The 21,595-nt window shown below is 46.4% G+C and overlaps 1 protein-coding gene across 2 annotated transcripts in view; it reads left to right on the top strand.

The window, feature by feature from the left end:
- Positions 1–21,595, top strand: part of LOC128420163 (zinc finger protein 883-like) — a 43,512-nt gene continuing 21,917 nt past the window's right edge. Inside the window, exons 1-5 of one of the 2 annotated variants that reach the window (XM_053401683.1) lie at positions 1–98; positions 787–1,291; positions 1,484–1,565; positions 1,828–1,910; positions 5,245–5,371. In XM_053401683.1, the coding sequence (XP_053257658.1) occupies positions 878–1,291; positions 1,484–1,565; positions 1,828–1,910; positions 5,245–5,371 (706 nt within the window). In that variant the 5' untranslated portion in view covers positions 1–98; positions 787–877. The remainder of the gene's footprint in view (positions 99–786; positions 1,292–1,483; positions 1,566–1,827; positions 1,911–5,244; positions 5,372–21,595) is intronic. The other variant, XM_053401680.1, reaches the window with a different exon arrangement.

Here is a 21,595-nt window from a genome sequence, read left to right as displayed (position 1 = left end):
GGGCTGCAGGGGGGGCAGAAACAGGTCCTCCCTGCAAGAGGGGGAGGGGGCTTTCATTTCCTCTGCAGGAGCTGCCTCAGTTTCCCTTCTGGCATCTGGTGAGTTTCCTCTCTTTTCTGCCCTAGGGTGCATTGGGGAGAAGTGGGGCGGGGTGTCCCAGGGCTGCAGGGGACGGATCCGTGGGGATTCTGCTCAGCTCCTGCAAGGGGATCCCCAAGCCAGGGCTAAGAGGTTCTGCCCCCCTTCCTCTCTGCAAAGCCAGGGAGGCTGCAAGTAGCAGGAGGTCTGCAACTCTTGTCTTGCTCCTTTGGGGAGGGGTCACTGAGTCAGGAAGAAAAGGGCCTGCAAAGGAACCCTGATGGGACTGAGGAATCAGCCACGTTCCTTAGCCCAGGTGGCAGCCAGATGGAAACAAATGGAGGCAGAAATAAAAACTTGGCCTCTGTGCTAAACAAAGTCCTTCCATCTCGCAGTGCGCAGTTAGACCCATGGAACTCCCTGCCACAGGAGGAAGAGATGGCTTGAGAAGAGGATGAGGCCAATTCAGGGAGGAGCAGAGGGCTAGCAATGGCTCCAGGCCCCCCAGTGGGAGGCAGCCATGCTTCTGAAGGGGGAGAGAGTTGCCCTCAGAACAAAGACAGAAGTCTGCCTTAAGAATATGGGAATATGGTGCTTGAACTCCGAGTCTGGGCTGTGATTCAGACTCATCCATGCTGGCCCAGGGAACATTTCTCTTCTCCTGACTGTGTATCAATCTTGTAGTAGAAGAATGCATTTCCTTTACAGGATTCTCTGGCACCTCTCAGTAGGACAGGCAGAACTTGGCAGAAGACCTAGGGACTCCTTCCGATCTCCTGGAGGTGTCAAGAGAATAGAGATGGATGAGCAAGACTCAGCTGGCCCTGAAGCAGGAAGAGGCCATGCCATGGAAACTGGGAACAGTGGGGGATTCTGGGAAAACTCCATGCAGAAGATCCTGGATGAGGAGGACACCCCTTGCTCAGAGGTGCAGAGCCAGGAGCTCAGTCAGTTCTGCTACCAGGAGGCCAAAGGACCCCGAGAGGTTTGCAGCCGACTCTACCACCTTTGCTGTCAATGGCTGAAGCCAGAAAGACACACGAAAGCTGAGATGTTGGACCTGGTGATCTTGGAGCAGTTCCTGGCTGTCCTTCCTCTGGAGATGGAGAGCTGGGTGAGTGAATGCGGAGCAGAGACCAGTTCCCAGGCAGTGGCTCTGGCCGAAGGTTTCCTCCTGAGTCAGGCAGAGGAGAGGAAGCATGCAGAGCAGCAGGTGAGAGAGACTTTCCTCTGGATACTCCCCAGGGGCTCCAAAGAGGAGGGAGAGTATTCCCAAATCATTTCCTAATGGCCCATCCTTTTTTGGAAAGCATCCAAGGAATGATATTGGATAGCCCTAAAGTGTTTGCGTCCTAAGCCATTCCATTTCTAATCTACTTTTTTTGAATCCTTGTTGCTCTTTCAGGGGAAGGATCTGTTAGCAGAAATGGGTCCGGATTCCTCTGAGGCAGAGAAGACTCCCTTGGACGCCAGAGAGAGGCCTCTGGGTAAGGAGGAAGGAGTTTTTTCTCTGGTCACATTTTGTGGATTTTGAAGCTAATCCGTGAATTCTTCTCATCTTTGGGGGGAGGTCACAGGGGACCAAGAGCCCAGAGAAAGGGAGATGTATTTTTGCACAACTAGTATGTCAAATGGGTGCAAACGTCCACATTTAGGTGGCAACTCCTACTTGTTTGAAGGCGCACCTGTAGTTTTCCTTCGGAGTGAAGCATGCGCTCTTGGCTTCCCACTTACCTTCTTCTCTCGTAGGAGACGGAACGAGGCCAGCAAGACCTGCTTGTCCATCTTTTCTTGGTGGTGGAGGGGAAGCTGCCCCTGTGGACCCAGAGCAGGTAGGAGGAAGAGGCCATGTGGGGAGAGAGGATGTCATGGACTGGTGGACACAGAGGAATGGTGGGAGGAACCGCCAAGGAAGGAGGGTTGTAGGCTCAAATAGGCTTCTAAGCAGTTCACACCCCATACCAAAGAGTGGCCAGGATTCACCCCATCAGTCCCACAATGGGGTTTTCCCCTCTCATTCCCCTGCGCACCTTGAAGATGTCTATAGGGCTTCAGGAGGGTCCTTCCCACCCGGCCAGAACAGCACAGAGGGAAAGAAGGAAGGGGATCCTTCCATGTGGCAAATGGGAATGTTTGTGCACATGATCTGAAGAATGATTTGAAGAACACCATGTTCTTTTTTTCATAATTTTTTTTTCATTTTCTAATTAAAAAGCATTCATATTAGTAACAAATCAAACCAAATCTTTCCACGTTTGTCAGCGCTGCCCAAGGTCCCAGCTCACACAAGACCAACGCTGCTTCTTTCTCTAGTATAAAAGTCTTTATTGAAGTTCAGTTTCACTTCCACACGCGCAGCGTGCAACGCTACGTCTCTAACCTTAGACCGCCGAAGCTCCATCTGAATCTCCTCCCCCCTGACACCAGTTTAAGATTCTAGCCTTGCTCCACCTCCTCCTTTGTTCTTTCCTCCTCTGGGTCCGCCTGCCCGTCGGGGTCTCGCCCTTCCTAGACTCTTCTGACGCTGAGTCCCCTGACTCTTCCCCCTCCCTCCTTCGGGCTTTTGGACCTGGCTCCCAATCCGGGTCTTCTGCTGTCCCGCGCTCCTGCACATTTGAACTTGGCGCGCGCGCGCAGCCTCCCACTTTCCTTCTAACCGTTACACTTGTGTCACTGCTCCCTCTTTTGGGGGGGCTAGCTGGACCCGGCCTTCCCTCCGTTTCCCCACTTTCCGATGGGGGCGTGGTTATCCCTGACTCATCTTCTCTCCCCGCTGGAGGAGAGGCTGGTCCTGACTCATGTGACTCTTCCCCCCCACTGTGCTCTGGTGGGGGAGCTGGTCCTGATCCTCCGCTGCTCCCTTGGGAGTCTCCGCTGGCCCCTTGTTTCTGGTGCGTCCCCCCTGGGACCCCCCTTGTCCTTACCATAGGCGCCCCCTTCTGGGAATCTTCTGATTCGCTGGAGAAGCTCATGGAATCTCTCGGGTCACTGTCATATTCCCCTACGCTCCCCTCGGATTCCTCTCCTCCGCTCTCTATTTGCTCTCTCCCCTGTGCTTCTGCTCCTGAGCCTCTGACAACGTTCAAAAACAAAAAACAATATAGCCAATTATATAATCCAAATTAATTAATTTCAATGGCACTTCCCGTGTTCTGGATTTCAAAAGCCAAATATCGATCCTTTATCTTTCTGCTAGCTTCTCTATTACTTCACAATTTTCCAATCCTGATATTAACAATCTCCTTTCTCTATCAGTCAGTCGTTTGTATAACTCACTGTCTTGTTTTATTTGACCATTCATTATTTCTGTAATCACGCAGGGGGCTTTTCCCACATTGTTCTTAGTTTTAATATTTTGAAGCACAGTCCACTTGGATGGGCCCTTCTTTTTCTGCTGATTGTTGTTCTAATAGGCTCTGGGCTTCCATCCAAGTTTGGAATTAATTAGTGACCTCTCACTGTCTTTGATCTTTGATGTTTCAAATGTACTGTCAAGGTGTACTTGGCAATCAGTAAGTCACACAAAGATTGTTTCGGTTTCCTCATAAAAACCCATTCCAGCTCTCATGTAGCTGGCAGGCATACAGAGTTCACCACCACTCTTTTCTCAAACTGTAATATTCCATGCAAACAAATGCAGGAACGGCTAAGGGAGCTGGGCATGTTTAGCCTGGAGAAGAGGAGGTTAAGGGGTGATATGATAGCCATGTTCAAATATATAAAAGGATGTCACATAGAGGAGGGAGAAAGGTTGTTTTCTGCTGCTCCAGAAAAGCGGACACGGAGCAATGGATCCAAACTACAAGAAAGAAGATTCCACCTAAATATTAGGAAGAACTTCCTGACAGTAAGAGCTGTTTGACAGTGGAATTTGCTGCCAAGGAGTGTGGTGGAGTCTCCTTCTTTGGAGGTCTTTAAGCAGAGGCTTGACAACCATATGTCAGGAGTGCTCTGATGGTGTTTCCTGCTTGGCAGGGGGTTGGACTCGATGGCCCTTGTGGTCTCTTCCAACTCTATGATTCTATGATTCTATGCATCCTCTGTAAAGTACACCCCTTTTGCAATTCCAATAAAAAAATATCTCCAATCTGCCCCCGTTGAAGCAGGCTTTTTCTGATCATATCCTTTTTCTTAATGCATCAGAGCTTTTACCATTGCCATCTTCCTCCTTAGCCCGAGCTGTTATGATCATATCTGATCTTCCTCTGCCAGTTTTGATCAGGACTCTCCGCCAAGGACTGTGATGGTCAATAAGTCCAATTATTTTACTCCTCCTGCGTTTCCTTTGGGTAATTAATTCTTTCTTGGTGGGGTTCACCAAATCATGAAATAACAAATATAAGAAATGCAAAAGTACGGCAGCCGCTCACCTCATTCATCAAAATGGCAAGAAAGGAGTCTTTTTGAAGTCCGAAACTTGACCTCCAACGACTGTGTAGTTTAGCAGATTTTTCTTTTAACTCTTTCCTTCCAGAACAGGCCTTTTTTTTTTGCCAAATCTTTTAATTTTAGGGAAACGGACTCCTAGCTGACAAGACTGACTTTGGAGAGTTGCCAAATTTGTGCCTTGGACATCGCCCAGAGTCCCTGCCTCCACAGCTGCTCTGGGCGCAAACGATGAAACGCCATTCAGTGATGTTTATGTGCTGAGAATAAGGAAGTGCCGCCTCACCTTCTGAATGTCACTAATTTTATTTATCAACTGTTGCAGTTTTATTTCTAGATTGAATGCTAAAATAGACTTCTAAGCAGATTGCGCACTATACCAAACAGTGGCCAGGCTTCACGTCCTCATTCACACAATGGGCCTTCCCCCCTCTCCTCACATGCCCCCATGTGACCTTGAAGTTGGCTGGGGGGCACCTGGAGGTCTCTTTCTCCCCCCACCCCCCAGAACCAAAAACAGGGAGAGGAGAGAAGGGATCCTTCCATGTGGCAAACAGGAAAACCATGATCTGAAGAAGACCAGGTTCTTTATGTTCATCATTAAAATAAACAATAAAAGGGTTCCAATAAGACATTAAAATATGCACCCATAATCAAAATGTGCAGCAAAACAAACCCATTAAAACAGAACAGCAATTAAGAGGCAGAAAACAACAGAGTAAAATGTAACAGATCACCTTTCTCTTGTCTAAGAGGACAGCCTTTTTCTTTTTCTGTTAGGGTTCAGTGTGCTTTGAAGATGTAGCTGTGCATTTCACAGACAAGGAGTCCGTGTTGCTGGATCCTGACCAGAGAGCTCTCCATAAGGAAGTCATGGAGGAGAATCGTGCGATCTTGGACTCTCTCGGTAAGGCTCCCTATTGGATCATCCTATCTGTTTTGTAATTCAAGACATCTCTCTATATGATGAACCTCTGATATTTCGATGGGGCTCAACAGCGCCACCCACAGCACCTGGGATGTTAACACTCCCACAGCAAACCTTGGAGGGATGGCTATTGATTGTTTCCCCTGTGAATACACTTCCTTCTATTCTGCCTTTGCGAAACATGGACAGGCTCCTCTGAACTGCCCAGGTCTTCTTAAATGTAGGCTTCAGAATGGTTTGGGAAGTAGAAGTGGGTTCTGTCAGGGTTTTTGTTTCTGTTCTTGCTTCTTTCTGTCTTTGGTTGACCAAAGGTAGGATTGGCATTGGAGGTGGCAAAGTTTCCGTGATTGGGCCTAATAAAATCCATCCCAGAAAAGAGCCAGGCTTTTTGAATCTCAGGCAGTGAACCTGTAGGAAGACCTCCCCTCTAATAATAATAATAATAATAATAATAATAATAATAATAATAATTTATTATTTGTACCCCGCCCATCTGGCTGGGTTTCCCCAGCCACTCTGGGCGGCTTCCATAGAAACCAAAAAACACTAAAATATTGCACATTAAAAACTTCCCTGAACAGGGCTGCCTTAAGATGTCTTCTAAATGTCAGGTAGTTGTTTATCGCTTTGACATCTGAAGGGAGGGCGTTCCATCTTCTCAGTCATGGCAGCTAAAAGTAAAGGAAAATGACTCCTGGACTGTCAACTATGGGGCGACTATGGGGTGCGGCGCTCATCTCGCTTTCAGGCCGAGGGAGCGGGCGTTTGTCCACAGACAACTTTCCGGATCATGTGGCCAGCAGGACTAAACCGCTTCTGGTGCAATTTATTGCTCAGAGACATTGGGTCCGGCAGGCTTCTGCTGCGCACACATTCCAAAGCTCTGAGCAAAAGCAGAGTCACACAGTGGTCAGGAATAGAGCCTTCTGTCTTCTGTGCATCGGTGCGCATAAATCAGGCTCTCATATAGTTACTAAAACTAAAAGCAGTTTATTTACAGCATTCTAGGCATTATCACAGAACATTGTACAAAGGTGTCTGTCCCGGACGAAAACGCAACTAGAACAGAACAAAGAACTTGAGACGCTTGGAAGTGATGCAGAGTCTCGCCCCCCCCCCCACAGGAGGCAGAACGCACACTCTGAGCTGCTTAACCCTGTGATGCCAAGGACATCTAGGACTACACAAATATTAGAAGACTGAAGGCAGCCCTGTATCAGGAAGTTTTTGATTCTTGATGTTTTACTATGCTTTTATATATGCTCTAAGCCGCCCAGAGTGACTGGGGAAAGCCAGCCAGATGGGCGGGGTGTAAATAATAACATTACTATTACTATTACTACTATTATTATATAATTCCCTTCAGTTATCTCTTTGTCACAAGCATTAATTGGCATTACTCCGTTAGTTGGGGCTGCATTTATTCCTGAGGCTCTAATCTGTTTGTCGCTCAGTTGCAGGTGATGATGAATTGGAGGAGCCATATCCATATTCAGAGTGCGGAGAGAGCTTCAGTCAGTGCTTGGAATGTGGAAAGAACTTCAGTCGCAACGCCCGTCTCTTTCTGCATCTTAGAATTCACACCGGGGAGAAACCATATCAGTGCCAAGAGTGCTTCAGAAAAAGGGTCAGTGTCACTTCTCATCAGAGAATTCATTCAGGGGGAAAATCCTGTCAGTGCCTGGAACGTGGAAGGAGCTTCAGTCACAGCCACCAGTTACTATATTTTCCGCTCCATAAGATGCACTTTTTTCCTCTTAAGAATTAAGGGGAAATGTGTGTCTTGTGGAGCGATTGTGTGGTCCCTGGCAGAGGCGGAGCTGGGGACTTTGGTTCCCGCAGGGGCGTAGGTGTGGCACGCTGCTTGTGTGAGCGTCCTAATGGCGACGCCCGCGCAACGGGGTGGGGAGAGACGAGGCGGGGGAAGAGGGCTTGAGAACACTCTTTAGAGTTCCCTCTGTCCGAGGGGCTCTGTGACTTGCATGGGAGCAGCCAGGAGCCAGCGTAGAGGGAGATCTTTCTCCCTCGCGCGCTCTGTCAAATTGGGACGGGGAGCTCCTGCCAAGGAATATATTTGCCTCTTCCCCCGAGGCTTAGCTGCCAGATGCCCATGTGTGGCTGAAGGCTCTGAGGGAGGCCTTGCCCCGAAGCAGAGGAAACAGGTCTCTCTTTCCCTCGGATGAGCAAGCAAGGCTGGCAGGCAACACTTTGGGGTTTTGCTTGCAAGGCGAGGCGGCAACCTTCACTTTTGTTCTGTTTCTGTTTTGCATTTTTATGTTGTGATCTTCGGATGGAGGGCAGTATACAAATTAACAAGCACAACACCTGATCTAGACAAGCGCTCTCTCGCTCGCTCTCTCCACCCTGCTCCCCCGGCCTCCACTCTTCCGGGGAGCGGATGTACCGTAGTTGCAGCAGGAGTTTGCTGCGGCTTAATGCCAGGCCAGAGAGAGAGAGAGAGAGAGAGAGAGAGAGAGAGAGAGAGAGAGAGAGAGGTACTACCGCCAGAGTTGAGTAATGTCTGAGCAAGCATTGCCCAGGGAGATAGATGTTGCGGCTGCAGAATGAGGCTCATTGAAAAGAGTGGCGGCAGCTGTTGGTGCAGCGGCTGGGAAAGCTGATGAGTTGGAGGCAGGCTGACTGAGCTGCAGGTGGTGAGAACGAGCCTGCAAGCACGGGCTCTCACACGAGCTCTCGCACGAGCGTCATCCCAATGGGGCAGCCTATCAGGTCTGTCCGGCAGCGTGTTGCTTTCCCACTCGTCGCCTAGCAACTGGTCTCGCCAGGACAGCAGTGCCTTCCTTTACCTTATCGATACTCCTTCAAGATAAAAAAATGCAATCTCGCAATGTACACAGCTGAGCCTGCCGATTAGTGGGGTGGGCTGAGCATGCTTTCCTGTTGTCCCCTGGCCCACGCACTGAATCCCTCCTGAGTTTAGTGGACATCCTTTGCCATGCCTGACATGAAAAGTCTCTCAGCCAACATGTTCAGACCAACTACATGCCAGTTGTTTAACCTCAAACCTATTTTAATATGGGTTTTACTGAGAAGAGGTTTCTTAATATAAGAAAATGAGAAAATATTCATTCTATTTAAATATATTTCACAATATGAATGTGATATATCAATCTCCATTTCAGATTTAATTTGAATTGGCAATTTTCTACATGAAAATTTATTCTTTTGGCGATACAAATTACAAATAAGCTCATATATTTCAGCAGAAAGTTTTGAATGTCTGCCATTTTAATAAGCTAGTCGCTTTATATTTCTGAAGTCTCTTACAAGTGATGACTTTCTTATTTTACAATTTAAAAATAAAACGCTCATAAATAGTGAAAATGATATAGTATTTTATCAAAGAAAAATATATAAAGGAATAATTTAGTAAATAATATATAATTAATCATATGGGTTCATGCTATAATATCAATAAACTTTTAGGGTGATAACTTTTTTTTCAGACGGTATGTCAGCTATGTTTAATATGGGCAGCGCTCAGTGGTAAACATTGGAAATACATTACTGACAGTTCCTTCATCTCTGTATTTTCTTGCAGAAAACCTCCCCCTTTCTACATACAAGCATGATAAAGCAGAAAAGACTAGCATATAGGATTCCTTTTAAACTAGAGGTAGTGAAATATGCTAAGGAGCATGGAAACAGAGCAGTGGAGAGACATTCTGGGCCACCTCCAACTGAAAAAATGATAAGAGGTTGGAGGAAACAGGAGGATCAGCTGCAAAAAGCAGATAAAAGCAAGCAGACTTTTCGTGGACATGCTGCAAAGTGGCCAGAGATGGACATTGCCATGAAAGAATGGATCACATATCACCAGAATAACGGCTTCCCAGTCTCTACAAAAATGATAATATGTGAAGCCAAACGCATTGCTGTAGAGAAAGGCATTCACGATTTTACTGGCTCACCATCATGGTGCTACAGATTTATGAAGCGATGTGGCCTTGCTATGCGCACCAAAACTAGAATTGCGCAAAAAATGCCAGAAGAATATCAATCTAAGATTCTGTCTTTTCATAAATTTGTAATTGATGCTAGGAAGAAAAATGGGTTTGAAAATGGCCAGATTGGGAATATGGATGAAGTCCCATTAACCTTTGATGTGCCATCTAATAGGGCTGTTAATCTGAAAGGTGCCAAAACTATTGCTGTGAAAACCTCCGGACAGGAGAAAACCCATTACACAGTTGTGTTGTCTTGCTGTGCAGACGGCACCAAATGGCCACCCATGCTAATTTTCAAAAGGAAAACATTTCCAAAAGAAGTGATTCGAAGAGGAGTTGTTGTACATGTTCATGAGAAAGGATTGATGGATGAAAATGGAATGAGAGTATGGGTTGAAAAAGTGTGGTCCAAACGTCCTGGAGGGCTTTTGAAAAAACCTGCCTTATTAGTACTTGACCAGTTTAGAGCCCATATTAGCAAAACAAAAAAGTGCTTTGAAGAAGTGAAGACCCATCTAGCTGTAATTCCTGGAGGTCTTACCAGCCAGTTGCAACCTCTCGGCGGTTCCATCAACAAGCCATTTAAGGTCTTTATGCAAGAAGAGTGGAACAAATGGATGGCTGCTGGTAATCATGTTCTGAAACCCACTGGACAAATGAAGAGGCCCACTATCACCCAGGTTTGTGAATGGGTGAAATCATGGCACTCCGTGAAGGAGGAAATCATTGTCCAGTCATTCAAAAAATGTGGCATTAGCAATGCTTTGGATGGAAGCGAAGATGGTATTTTATATGAAGATAGCGAAGAAAGTGATGTCGGTGGTTATGAGCAACTGAGCTTCCTAAATTCTGACTCTAGCAATGATGAGTTCTTGGGGTTCACAGAAGACTAGAAGAGTTCTTGAACCTTAAAGTCTCTCTTCATTTTTTAATGACAGTGATGATAGTTCTTAATGCCACTGTTGACCGCTGTTCACTTTACATGGCTGAAATATTATTCTGATATACCGGTACTGGTAGTTTATTAAATAGTTTAGTACAACATTTGATTCAGAATATTTTTTTTTCTTGCTTTCCTCCTCTAAAAACTAGGTACATCTTAAGGAGTGAAAAATACAGTAAGTGTCCATCAAAGAATTCTTACAGGGGGAGAAGCCATATCAGTGTTTGGAATGTGGAAAGAGCTTCAGTAAGAGTGGCAATCTCATGGCCCATCAAAGAATTTATACAGGAAAGAAACCCTATCAGTGCCAAGAGTGTGGAAAGAGTTTCAGTCAAAAGGGCAGTTTCACTTCTCAGCAAATTCATTCAGGAGAAAAACCCTATCAGTGCTTGGAATGTGGAAAGAGGCACAGTCACAGCCACCAGCTAAGTGTCCCATCAAATAGTTCATACAGGGGAGAAGCCATATCAGTGCTTGGAATGTGGAAAGAGATTCACTGAGAAGCCTAAACTTCTTATCTATCAAATAATTCACAGTGGGGGGAAACGATTTTAGTGTGGAAAGGGCTTCAGTCACAGGCACTGGCGGAGGAACAGGCTTGCGGAGGGAGCGGGCTGCCCCCAGCACCACTATTCTGGCAGGGTGCCTTCGCAGCAGGCCCCCCCCCCCCCCGGAATGCAGGAAGCAGGGAGAGCAGTCTCTCTCTAAGCAGCCAGGATGATGTCTAAAAGAAATGCCGCCGCCGCCCCCATTCATATGCTCCCCTCTTGCGCGTTCGTCTGTCGTGGGGCCCCGGGGACGGGAGCTATGAATGGGGCGGTGGCAGCGGCAGAATTTCTTTTCGCCATCATCCTGGCCGGTTAGAGAGAGACTGCTCTCCCCGCTCCAGCTCCTTCCCCTTTCGGATGAGAAACAGAGAGAAAGGCACAGGCTCAACGTGCTGGCCATCATTTCCCTTTCCCCCTGCAACATGCACTTATAAACAACAGCCACCAAACCTAGAAGCACTTTGCACAAGGCGTTCTGCTGGGGTCTCCTGGTTTGTTTCATTAAAAAAACAAAGCTTGTAGGGCAGCGGCACGCGCCAAGCGGCGCTAGCAGTTTGATCCATCTTTTAGATTTAGGGGAGCTAGTCTCAAACGTTTGTTGGGGGAGATATAGGTTTATTTGGGGGGATTTATTTGTCCTGTCTTCACGCTTTTTATGATGGAGGACTGCTGTAGTCACCCCCAACGACACCTTCTCAAGATGGAGGGTGAGGGAACAGCTGCAGTCGCCTGTGGTTCCTGCGCAATGTTTGCCATCTTGCCAAAGGTTGCAGGCAGCTTTACCTGCAGCAATTGCATGTTGATTGCCCTCTTAAAAGACAAAGTCCAGCAACTGGAGGAACGTGTAGCTACGCTCCAAAGAATTAGAGAGCTGGAGCTCTTCTTGGAAGCAACAGAGCACACCGTCTCCACCAAGGAGGAGACAGGGGACTCCCCTGAGAAGGAGGCTAGTTCACCAACACAGGAGCCAGATATATGGAGAAACGTGACTCAAAGAAGCAGGAGGCCCAGGGTTCGCTCTGATTGTTTAGAAATACGCAATCGCTTTGAGGTCCTTTCCCCTAGTATGGAAGACGAAGAGCAGACTCCATTTGAGGATCTCTCCCTCATTACAGTCGATCAGGTATATGAAGACGAGCAGCAAAGGCAGTCCTCGGGGAATGTGCAGGCGACCTTGGAACGGACAGCTCACGGAAGAACCCCGACCAGACCTAAGAGGAGGCGTGTAGTGGTGATAGGGGATTCCCTACTGAGGGGAACAGAAGCAGTGATCTGTGGGCCTGACAAGATGTCTCGGGAAGTGTGCTGTCTCCCCGGGGCTAAGATCCAAGATGTAACTGAACGACTGCAAGGAATCGTAAAACCCACTGACAAATACCCCTTCCTCTTGGTTCATGTGGGAACCAATGACACTGCAAGCAATAGCCTCCAGAAGATCAAAAGAGATTACAAGGCTCTGGGCAGGAAATTGAAGCAATTAAATGCACAAATTGTCATCTCATCTGTCCTCCCAGTTGAACGACGTGGCCCAGGGAGAGAGGGAAAAATAGTGGAAGTGAACAACTGGCTTCGCAAATGGTGTAAACAGGAACGGTTTGGATTCTTAGATCACGGAATGCAGTTTCTTGAAGATGGACTTCTGGCAAGCGATGGGCTGCACCTCACAACGGTTGGGAGGAATGTTTTTGCAAAAAATCTCAGAAACCTCATCAGGAGGGCTTTAAACTGACTAATGTGGGGGAGGGAGACAGTGCTCCTGAAGGTAGGAGTCTATCAATTGATGAAGATGATCATCCAAATGTCATAGACCGAATGGAGCAAACAGCACGCAGACCTAGTGGTGGGAGGAAAAAATCCTTAAATAAGAGACACGGGGGAATGATTAATGGACTTCAGTGTCTGTACACTAATGCGCAAAGCATGGGAAATAAACAAGATGAGCTTGAGCTCTTGGTACAGCAAACTAAATATGACATAATAGGAATCACTGAAACCTGGTGGGATAAGTCCCACGATTGGAATGTAATAATGGAGGGATACAATCTATTTCAGAGAAACAGACCAGACAAGAAAGGAGGAGGAGTGGCGTTATATGTCAGGGATGTGTATACCTGTGAAGAGATCCAAGGTTTAGAACCTCAAAGCCAAAGTGAGAGCATTTGGGTCAAAATTAAGGGAGAGAAGAATAACAGTGACCTCATTGTGGGAGTTTACTATAGATCCCCAAGCCAAACGGAGGACATAGATGATGCCTTCCTGGAACAGATGGCCAAGCATGCAAAAGGAAGGGAGATAGTAGTAATGGGGGACTTCAATTACCCGGATATTTGTTGGATGTCAAACTCAGCCAAGAGCATAAGGTCAAACAGATTCCTCACTGGCCTTGCAGACAACTTCATTGTCCAGAAAGTGGGAGAAGCAACAAGAGGAACAGCCATTTTAGATCTGGTCCTAACCAATGTTGATGACCTGGTTAGTGGGGTAGAAGTGGAAGGATCATTAGGCGCAAGTGATCATGCTCTTCTGAAGTTTACTATACAGCGGAAAGGAGCAGCCAAGCATACTAGGACTCAATTTCTCGACTTTAAGAAAGCCGACTTCATAAAACTTAGGGAAGTGCTTGGTGAGATCCCATGGACAGTAACACTAAAAGGAAAGGGAGTTCATGATGGCTGGGAGTTTGTTAAGAGGGAGATAGTAAAAGCACAACTTCAGGCAATACCAATGAGACGGAAACATGGAAGGTGCCTAAAGAAGCCAGGGTGGCTATCTAAAGAACTTTTAACTGAGTTAAGATTAAAAAAGGATGTGTACAAAAAATGGAAAAGGGGGGAAACCACCAAAGAGGAATTCAAACAAATAGCCAGCACGTGTAGACACAAAGTCAGAAAAGCTAAAGCACAGAATGAACTCAGGCTTGCTAGAGAGGTTAAAAGCAACAAAAAAGGCTTTTATGGGTATGTTCGTAGCAAAAGGAAGAACAAAGAAACAGTGGGGTCACTCAGAGGAGAAGATGGTAAAATGCATACAGGGGACACAGAAAGGGCTGAACTCCTCAATGCCTTCTTTGCCTCAGTCTTCTCCGATAAAGAAAACAATGCCCGACCTGAAGAATTTGGAGCAAATGATTCAGCAGAGGAAACACAGCCCAGAATAACTAAGGAGATGGTACAAGAATACTTGGCTAGTCTAGATGTATTCAAGTCTCCAGGGCCAGATGAACTGCATCCAAGAGTATTAAAAGAACTGGCAGATGTGATCTCAGAACCACTGGCAGTCATCTTTGAGAATTCCTGGAGAACAGGCGAAGTCCCGGCAGACTGGAGGAGGGCAAATGTTGTCCCTATTTTCAAAAAGGGGAAAAGAGAGGACCCAAATAATTACCGCCCAGTCAGTCTGACATCAATACCAGGGAAGATTCTGGAGCAGATCATTAAGCAAACAGTCTGTGAGCACCTAGAAAGGAATGCTGTGATCACCAATAGTCAGCATGGATTTCTGAAAAATAAGTCATGTCAGACTAACCTGATCTCGTTTTTTGACAGAATTACAAGCCTGGTAGATGAAGGGAACACAGTGGATGTAGCCTATCTTGATTTCAGCAAGGCATTTGACAAGGTGCCCCATGATATTCTTGTAAAGAAGCTGGTAAAATGCGGTCTTGACTATGCTACCACTCAGTGGATTTGTAACTGGCTGACTGACCGAACCCAAAGGGTGCTCATCAATGGTTCCTCTTCATCCTGGAGAAGAGTAACTAGTGGAGTGCCACAGGGTTCTGTCTTGGGCCCGGTCTTATTCAACATCTTTATCAACGACTTGGATGATGGACTCAAGGGCATCCTGATCAAATTTGCAGATGACACCAAACTGGGAGGGGTGGCTAACACCCTAGAGGACAGGATCACACTTCAAAACGACCTTGACAGATTAGAGAACTGGGCCAAAACAAACAAGATGAATTTTAACAGGGAGAAATGTAAAGTATTGCACTTGGGCAAAAAAAATGAGAGGCACAAATACAAGATGGGTGACACCTGGCTTGAGAGCACTACATGTGAAAAGGATCTAGGAGTCTTGGTTGACCACAAACTTGACATGAGCCAACAGTGTGACGCGGCAGCTAAAAAAGCCAATGCAATTCTGGGCTGCATCAATAGGAGTATAGCATCTAGATCAAGGGAAGTAATAGTGCCACTGTATTCTGCTCTGGTCAGACCTCACCTGGAGTACTGTGTCCAGTTCTGGGCACCACAGTTCAAGAAGGACATTGACAAACTGGAACGTGTCCAGAGGAGGGCAACCAAAATGGTCAAAGGCCTGGAAACGATGCCTTATGAGGAAAGGCTAAGGGAGCTGGGCATGTTTAGCCTGGAGAAGAGGAGATTAAGGGGTGATATGATAGCCATGTTCAAATATATAAAAGGATGTCACATAGAGGAGGGAGAAAGGTTGTTTTCTGCTGCTCCAGAGAAGCGGACACGGAGCAATGGATCCAAACTACAAGAAAGAAGATTCCACCTAAACATTAGGAAGAACTTCCTGACAGTAAGAGCTGTTTGACAGTGGAATTTGCTGCCAAGGAGTGTGGTGGAGTCTCCTTCTTTGGAGGTCTTTAAGCAGAGGCTTGACAACCATATGTCAGGAGTGCTCTGATGGTGTTTCCTGCTTGGCAGGGGGTTGGACTCGATGGCCCTTGTGGTCTCTTCCAACTCTATGATTCTATGATTCTATGATTCTATGATTCTAAAGCGCTCACCTTAAGAAACTGAGTATCCGCTTATTAAAAAAAACAAAACTGAGTATCCGTCTGTCCGTAGTCCTGGATAATCCTTGGGACGGGAAGGTATTTCTGGCCATTGAGAATTGCTGCCAGCCACCCCTGCCTTCTCTGTCTGCTCCTCAAGGTGACAACCGGCCAGTAATTTCTTTCAGCTGGTGGGGTTACAGGAAGCCTCACCCGGAGGAAGGGGCGCACATTCCTGGAACCAACCAGCGGCGGTTGCAGCGTGAAAAGAGCAGCAAATAAACACTACTTTTTATAAATAATGATAATATCTACAACAGCTTCCCTACAGGCTCCTGTCCCCAACTCGCTGGTGCCGAATGAGCCGTGGTTCTCCTCCCACCACTGACCTGAGCGGATTGCAGACTATGGCTTCCATTTCCAGCCAATTTACGTGGGAGGCAGTCCCAATCCACACAGGTTTTACTTCTGAATAAACATGCTTGGGCTCAGGCCATAAGTATTCATATTAAGGGCTTTACACACTAGTGGGACGCGGGTGGCACTGTGGGTTAAACCACAGAGCCTAGGACTTGCCGATCAGGAAGTCGGCAGTTTGAATCCCCGCAACGGGGTGAGCTCCCGTTTCTTGGTCCCTGCTCCTGCCAACCTGGCAGTTCGAAAGCATGTCAAAGTGCAAGTAGATAAATAGGTACTGCTCCGGCGGGAAGGTAAACAGCGTTTCCGTGCACTGCTCTAGACATGTGGTTTATATACTTAATGTATGTGTGTTTGCCTTCTGCAATTATTAATGCAGGTGGCGCTGTGGGTTAAACCACTGAGCCTAGGGCTTGCGGATTGGAAGGTCGGTGGTTCGAATCCCTGCGACAGGGTGATCTCCCGTTGCTCGGTCCCTGCTCCTGCCCACCTAGTAGTTCGAAAGCACGCCAGTGCAAGTAGATAAATAGGTACCGCTCTGGCGGGAAGGTAAACGGCGTTTCCATGCGCTGCTCTGGTTTGCCAGAAGCGGCTTAGTCCTGCTGGCCACGTGACCCAGATGCTGTACTCTGGCTCCCTCAGCCAGTAAAGCGAGATGAGCGCCGCAACCCCAGAGTCGGTCACGACTGGACCTAATGGTCAGGGGTCCCTTTACCTTTACTAACCCGCCCTCTCCCATACTCAAACCTTACTTAGAGGCAAGCCCCATTCAAATGACCACAATCCCAAACCTCTCTCCAAGGAAGGAAATCCCATTGAGTTCAGTTGCTTTTTATAATAACAATAACTTTTGAGTAATAATGTCTGGTTCGAAGTCCTGATTTCTTGTTTTAGCATGAGGGTTTCAATCGTACTTAAGATTTAGGGTAGGGGTGCTGCTATTCCCCCCCCCCACTCTGTTCCCCCTCCAAAGCCCCACTAGACCGGTTCACAGGTCCAAAAATTTATTTTGCAAGTTTTTCTCAAGTTAAAAAAGTATGGCTTCTCTTTCTCCCCCCTCCCCCACCAACCCACCATTGTTTCCTGAGCCATGTTTTCTCTAAGAGCAGGGAGTGGTTGGAAGGGACTGTCTTAGGAGGACCCCTCCCCCGCTCTTCCTTTGACAGCTGATCAAAAGAAAATAGTCCAAGGGGGCTGGCACAGAATATGCGAGGGATGGATGTGTACTAGGAATGAAGGGGGCGGGCAGGAAAGGGCGCTGGGAGGACCCCAAAGCTGCAATCCTAAGTAAGCATCACGACTGGGGAAGAAATCCCATAGCACTGAATGGGGCTTCACTGGTGGGTCAACGTGCATGGGATGTGGCTGCAAGCAGCCTTGCTAGGGAGTAACTCCCCGCCATGCTCAGTGAGGGAGGAAACATGCCAAGGATCCCACTGCCAGGATGCTTGCTAGCCGAGCTGAATAGGGCTTACTTCCGAGTAAGCACGCTTAGCGCTGCACCCTCTCAGGTCCAGAATTGGCCCAACCCAATTCAACGAAAGCCCTCAATTTCTGAATTTTGTGGGAAATGCGTGTGTGTGTGTGTGTGTGTGTGTGTGTGTGTGTGTGATTTGGGGATGGCATCTGGGCCGCTTTCAAGATTGACTCCTTACTCGGGAGTAAGTTCCTTAGACATCAATTTCACTTGATGTGGGTGATCTACAGGAACGCATCCCTTGGGTCAGCTTGCAGTCGCCATCCTATATGTTTACTCAGAAGTAAGTCATACTGCATCCAATGGCTCTTCCAGTCAGGGGCATAGGGGGGCTAGGAAGGGGGCAGGCCTGGAGGCAGACTGTCCTGGGTGTCAGCGCTGACTCCCAAGCATACCTTGAGCAATGGATGGGGGAGGGGTGACCAAAAAAATTCTGCACCAGGTACCACCTGACCTTCCAACACCTCTGGTCACAGGGCCCGTCTCACTTCCCATCAAAGAACTCACATTGGGGGCAATCTATAGTAGTGGCTGTATACAGATTTAATTTTAGGAGACTTTAGTTCATATGAGGTGAGGATTGCAGCTGGGTTCTTTGCCACATCTGGTGCCCCATAGTTACCTACTACGTACCCAGAGCTGTGACTTGCAAGTCCTTCACCGAGGTGTTGAATTCCTTCTTCATGTCATGCTTGGACAGAGGGATAACAGTGATTGGGCGACAATGATGAGGTTGCTGTCCATGCTGAACTTTCCTAGGAAGGACTTGGTGTAAAAATTGTGATAGTTGATTGAATATTAGATATTAATTTTGATTTTGTACAACGTGTCCTAGTATTAGTTGCATTCAGCCTTTTTGATAGAATGCATTAGGCTTGATTTTTGTATGCCTGCATTTTGTAACCCTCATTCCACCCTCCTGTAAAGTTGTCGTGTGTAAGTTGCCTACCGCTTCCATCCTTATCAGACCCTAGAAGGGCAGGTGATGTTTTGGGAGAGAGATCTGTGTTGAGCTAGCATCCGCGTGAGAACTCACATCTCACTTCAGAGGTCTTTGACATGTTTGGGTACCAGGGAAGTAAGAAAGGAGATAGAAATGTCAAGAGTCCCATGGAAGTCCTGGTTGACATGGGCATGGTGTCAAAGTGAGACATAGGAGACCCAAATGACCTGGGCGCTCTGGGACACCTCAAGGTACCGTATTTTTATTGTTCTTTAATTGGCGGGTACTGAAGGTGTTAGGAACTTGATCTGCTAACTGGGGCAAGTTGATGAACTTGGGTAACCTCACAACTCCCCTCCCTCTTTGTGACATTATGATGATGTATCAGCGATGTATAAATTATGGTTCTGGAAATGTATTCTGGGTAGGGAGGGAAGGTCTTCACAGAGCTTTTAACCCATGTTTGGGACTCTTACTCTATGTGGAGACCTGTTGTGCAACAACAACAATTTATTATTTATACCCCACCCATCTGGCTGGGCTTCCCCAGCCACTCTGGGCAGCTTCTAACAAAATATTAAAATACAGCAATGCATCAAACATTAAAAGCTTCCCTAAACAGGGCTGCCTTCAGATGTCTTCTAAAAGTCTGGTAGTTGTTGTTCTCTTTGACATCTGATGGGAGGGCGTTCCACAGGGCGGGCACCACTACTGAGAAGGCCCTCTGCCTGGTTCCCTGTAACCTCACTTCTCACAGGGAGGGAACCACCAGAAGGCCCTCAGCGCTGGACCTCAGTGTCCGGACAGAATGATGGGGGTGGAGACGCTCCTTCAGACATACTATCAATTAATCAAACAGTGATGAGCCAAGAAAGACTGAGTAATCTAGCAATACTGTCCATTGAGAGAGACTTTAATGTAGATTTCAATTCCGTTGTTGAAAAATTTGCGCTAATTAAAAGCAGGCGAATTTAAATTAATCTGTATATACAGATTGATATCTTGCACTTCTATTAAAGAATTACAATTAGAGGTACAGGAATGAAGAAGCTGGCTCCATCTAGCCCAGTCTTGGATCATCTCCAGGGTATGGTTCCATTTTGATGTTTAGTTTTTGTTCTTGATATTTTTTGTCGTTTACGATGGTTGTGAGACGACATATAATAGCATGGCCCATGCTAGGTTACTACATTTGTAGATTTGTATTCATAGACCTGCTGAAAATGTGGAGAATGTGTAATGCATGTTCGCACTCAAGAAAGTGTTTGAAAATAAACTTGCATTTAGATGCATTTTACTTTAATTACATCAGTATTTTCATAACAAACAATACATGTGCTTAGGGGGTAAGGGTTTCTTTAACTAATATAGTGGAAGAGACTCGAGTGCTAAAATCCACGGGTTAGGGGGCGCAAATTACTTGCCTTGCCCCGGGTGCTGACAACCCACACTACGCCACTGTCCTCACACCCCAGAATTTTCCATCTCAGAATCCAGAACCAGCAGGCCCAAAGAGTCAACAACCAGCTGCACAGCCTTCCTCAGCCCAAGGGTCAGTCAGTAGTGGTACGTGCTACACTTTAATCAGTGGAAGGCCGTATGGAGCAGATAAGACTACGCAAGGAAGCTCTCCCAAGTCTCTTCCATTCCTTCCCTTGCCCTGGGCTTGAACAGAGCAAGCACATGTGACTGGCACTGGCCCCACCCCTCCCAGGCTCTTTCACACTTCACAGAGCCCTGTTGGTGCCTGCAGCATGCACTGCAGATTGCCCCCAGGCAGAGAGAGGCCTTGGGGATCAGGGAAGGGATCCTCAGAGGGATCCAGAAGGCAGGAGGCCAGGCTGCAGGTTGGTAACTGGACCTCATCCTGACTCTGACGTTAAAGGGAAGGGGGAGACCAGGCTCCAAGCTAACAAACTTTTGCAGAAAATGGAAGAACTGGAATCTATGTTTATGCTGCATTTTTGGACCCGTGTGCTAGGTCATTTTCACAAGGTCAGCAAAGCCCTTAAAAAATCAGACCGGTTATTGAGCTCTTGTGCAAGTTTGTACAGTTCACTTCTGGATTTTTAAAGGAAAATTAGAGATGATTTTGATGAGCTTGAGAAACAAGCAAAAGCCACCTTGTCAAATGTCCACTACGAAACAAGGAGACAAAGGGTGAGGGAAAGGCAAAGAAATGACAGAAGTGCACCTGATGCCTCAGATGCACTATCTTCCAAGAGATATGGTAGGTTTAGAATAAAATCCTTTATTCCTATATTAGATGCACTTGAAGCCAATTTAAAAAGAAGTACTGTGTACAGTGATGTTGCACAATTGTTTGCCATTCTTGCTACTTTGAAGCATCAAAGCAAGAAATTAAGCAAGGTGTTGAACTGTTGATGGAAGCATACCCAGAAGATATTGACCTGAAACTTATTGATGAACTTTTGCACTTTCACCTGTAAGTGACACAAAGCCATAGGCTTACAGCAGAGCCCTCTCTGTCTCATACAGACCTTTATCAAATTATATACAAGGAAAAAATTCAGATGACCTTTCCTAATGAGCAAGCAATATTGCAGCTATTTCTTAGCCTTATGGTCACTAACTGCTCAGGAGAGAGGAGTTTTTCAAGACTCAAAAGAATTAAAAATGAAATAAGGGCCACAATGTCTCAAGAGAGGTTGTCCGCACTGAGCATTCTGTACATTGAAAGTGACAAACTTAGACAAACAAATTTTGATGAAGTTTTGGATGATTTTGCTATGAGGAAGGCTAGGGGGGAAACATTTTAGCCTTACTGTATTTGATGGTTGTAGTTTACTTCTTAATATGCATTTTAAAACTGACTTTTTAATGACAACATAAAGTAGATTCTAAAAGTACCACACTGTCAGGTAATCATGGTCGTATTATTTACACTTCCCAGGCAATATAATTTGTAAACTCAAGGTGTTTTTTAAGAATAACATTACAACTTCATTTTCCTAAAAATTAATGCTTGTTCCACAAAAGGTTTACAAAGTTCAGTTATTGCAAAAGTTTTTCAGTGTTAATATTATGCATTTTTTTAAAATCACCATGGAATTGAACAATAACGTCTTATCTCCTTTAGAGGAGAAATTGTGAATTGCAGAATTTTCAATCCCCGTCATCATCCTTGGCTTCACTCAAT

This window comes from Podarcis raffonei, chromosome 8 (genome assembly GCF_027172205.1).
Source record: "Podarcis raffonei isolate rPodRaf1 chromosome 8, rPodRaf1.pri, whole genome shotgun sequence".
In the NCBI taxonomy this organism is placed as follows: Eukaryota; Metazoa; Chordata; class Lepidosauria; order Squamata; family Lacertidae; genus Podarcis; species Podarcis raffonei.
Note: the sequence above shows the minus strand (reverse complement) of the source record. Positions and strands in the feature narration are given on the sequence as shown.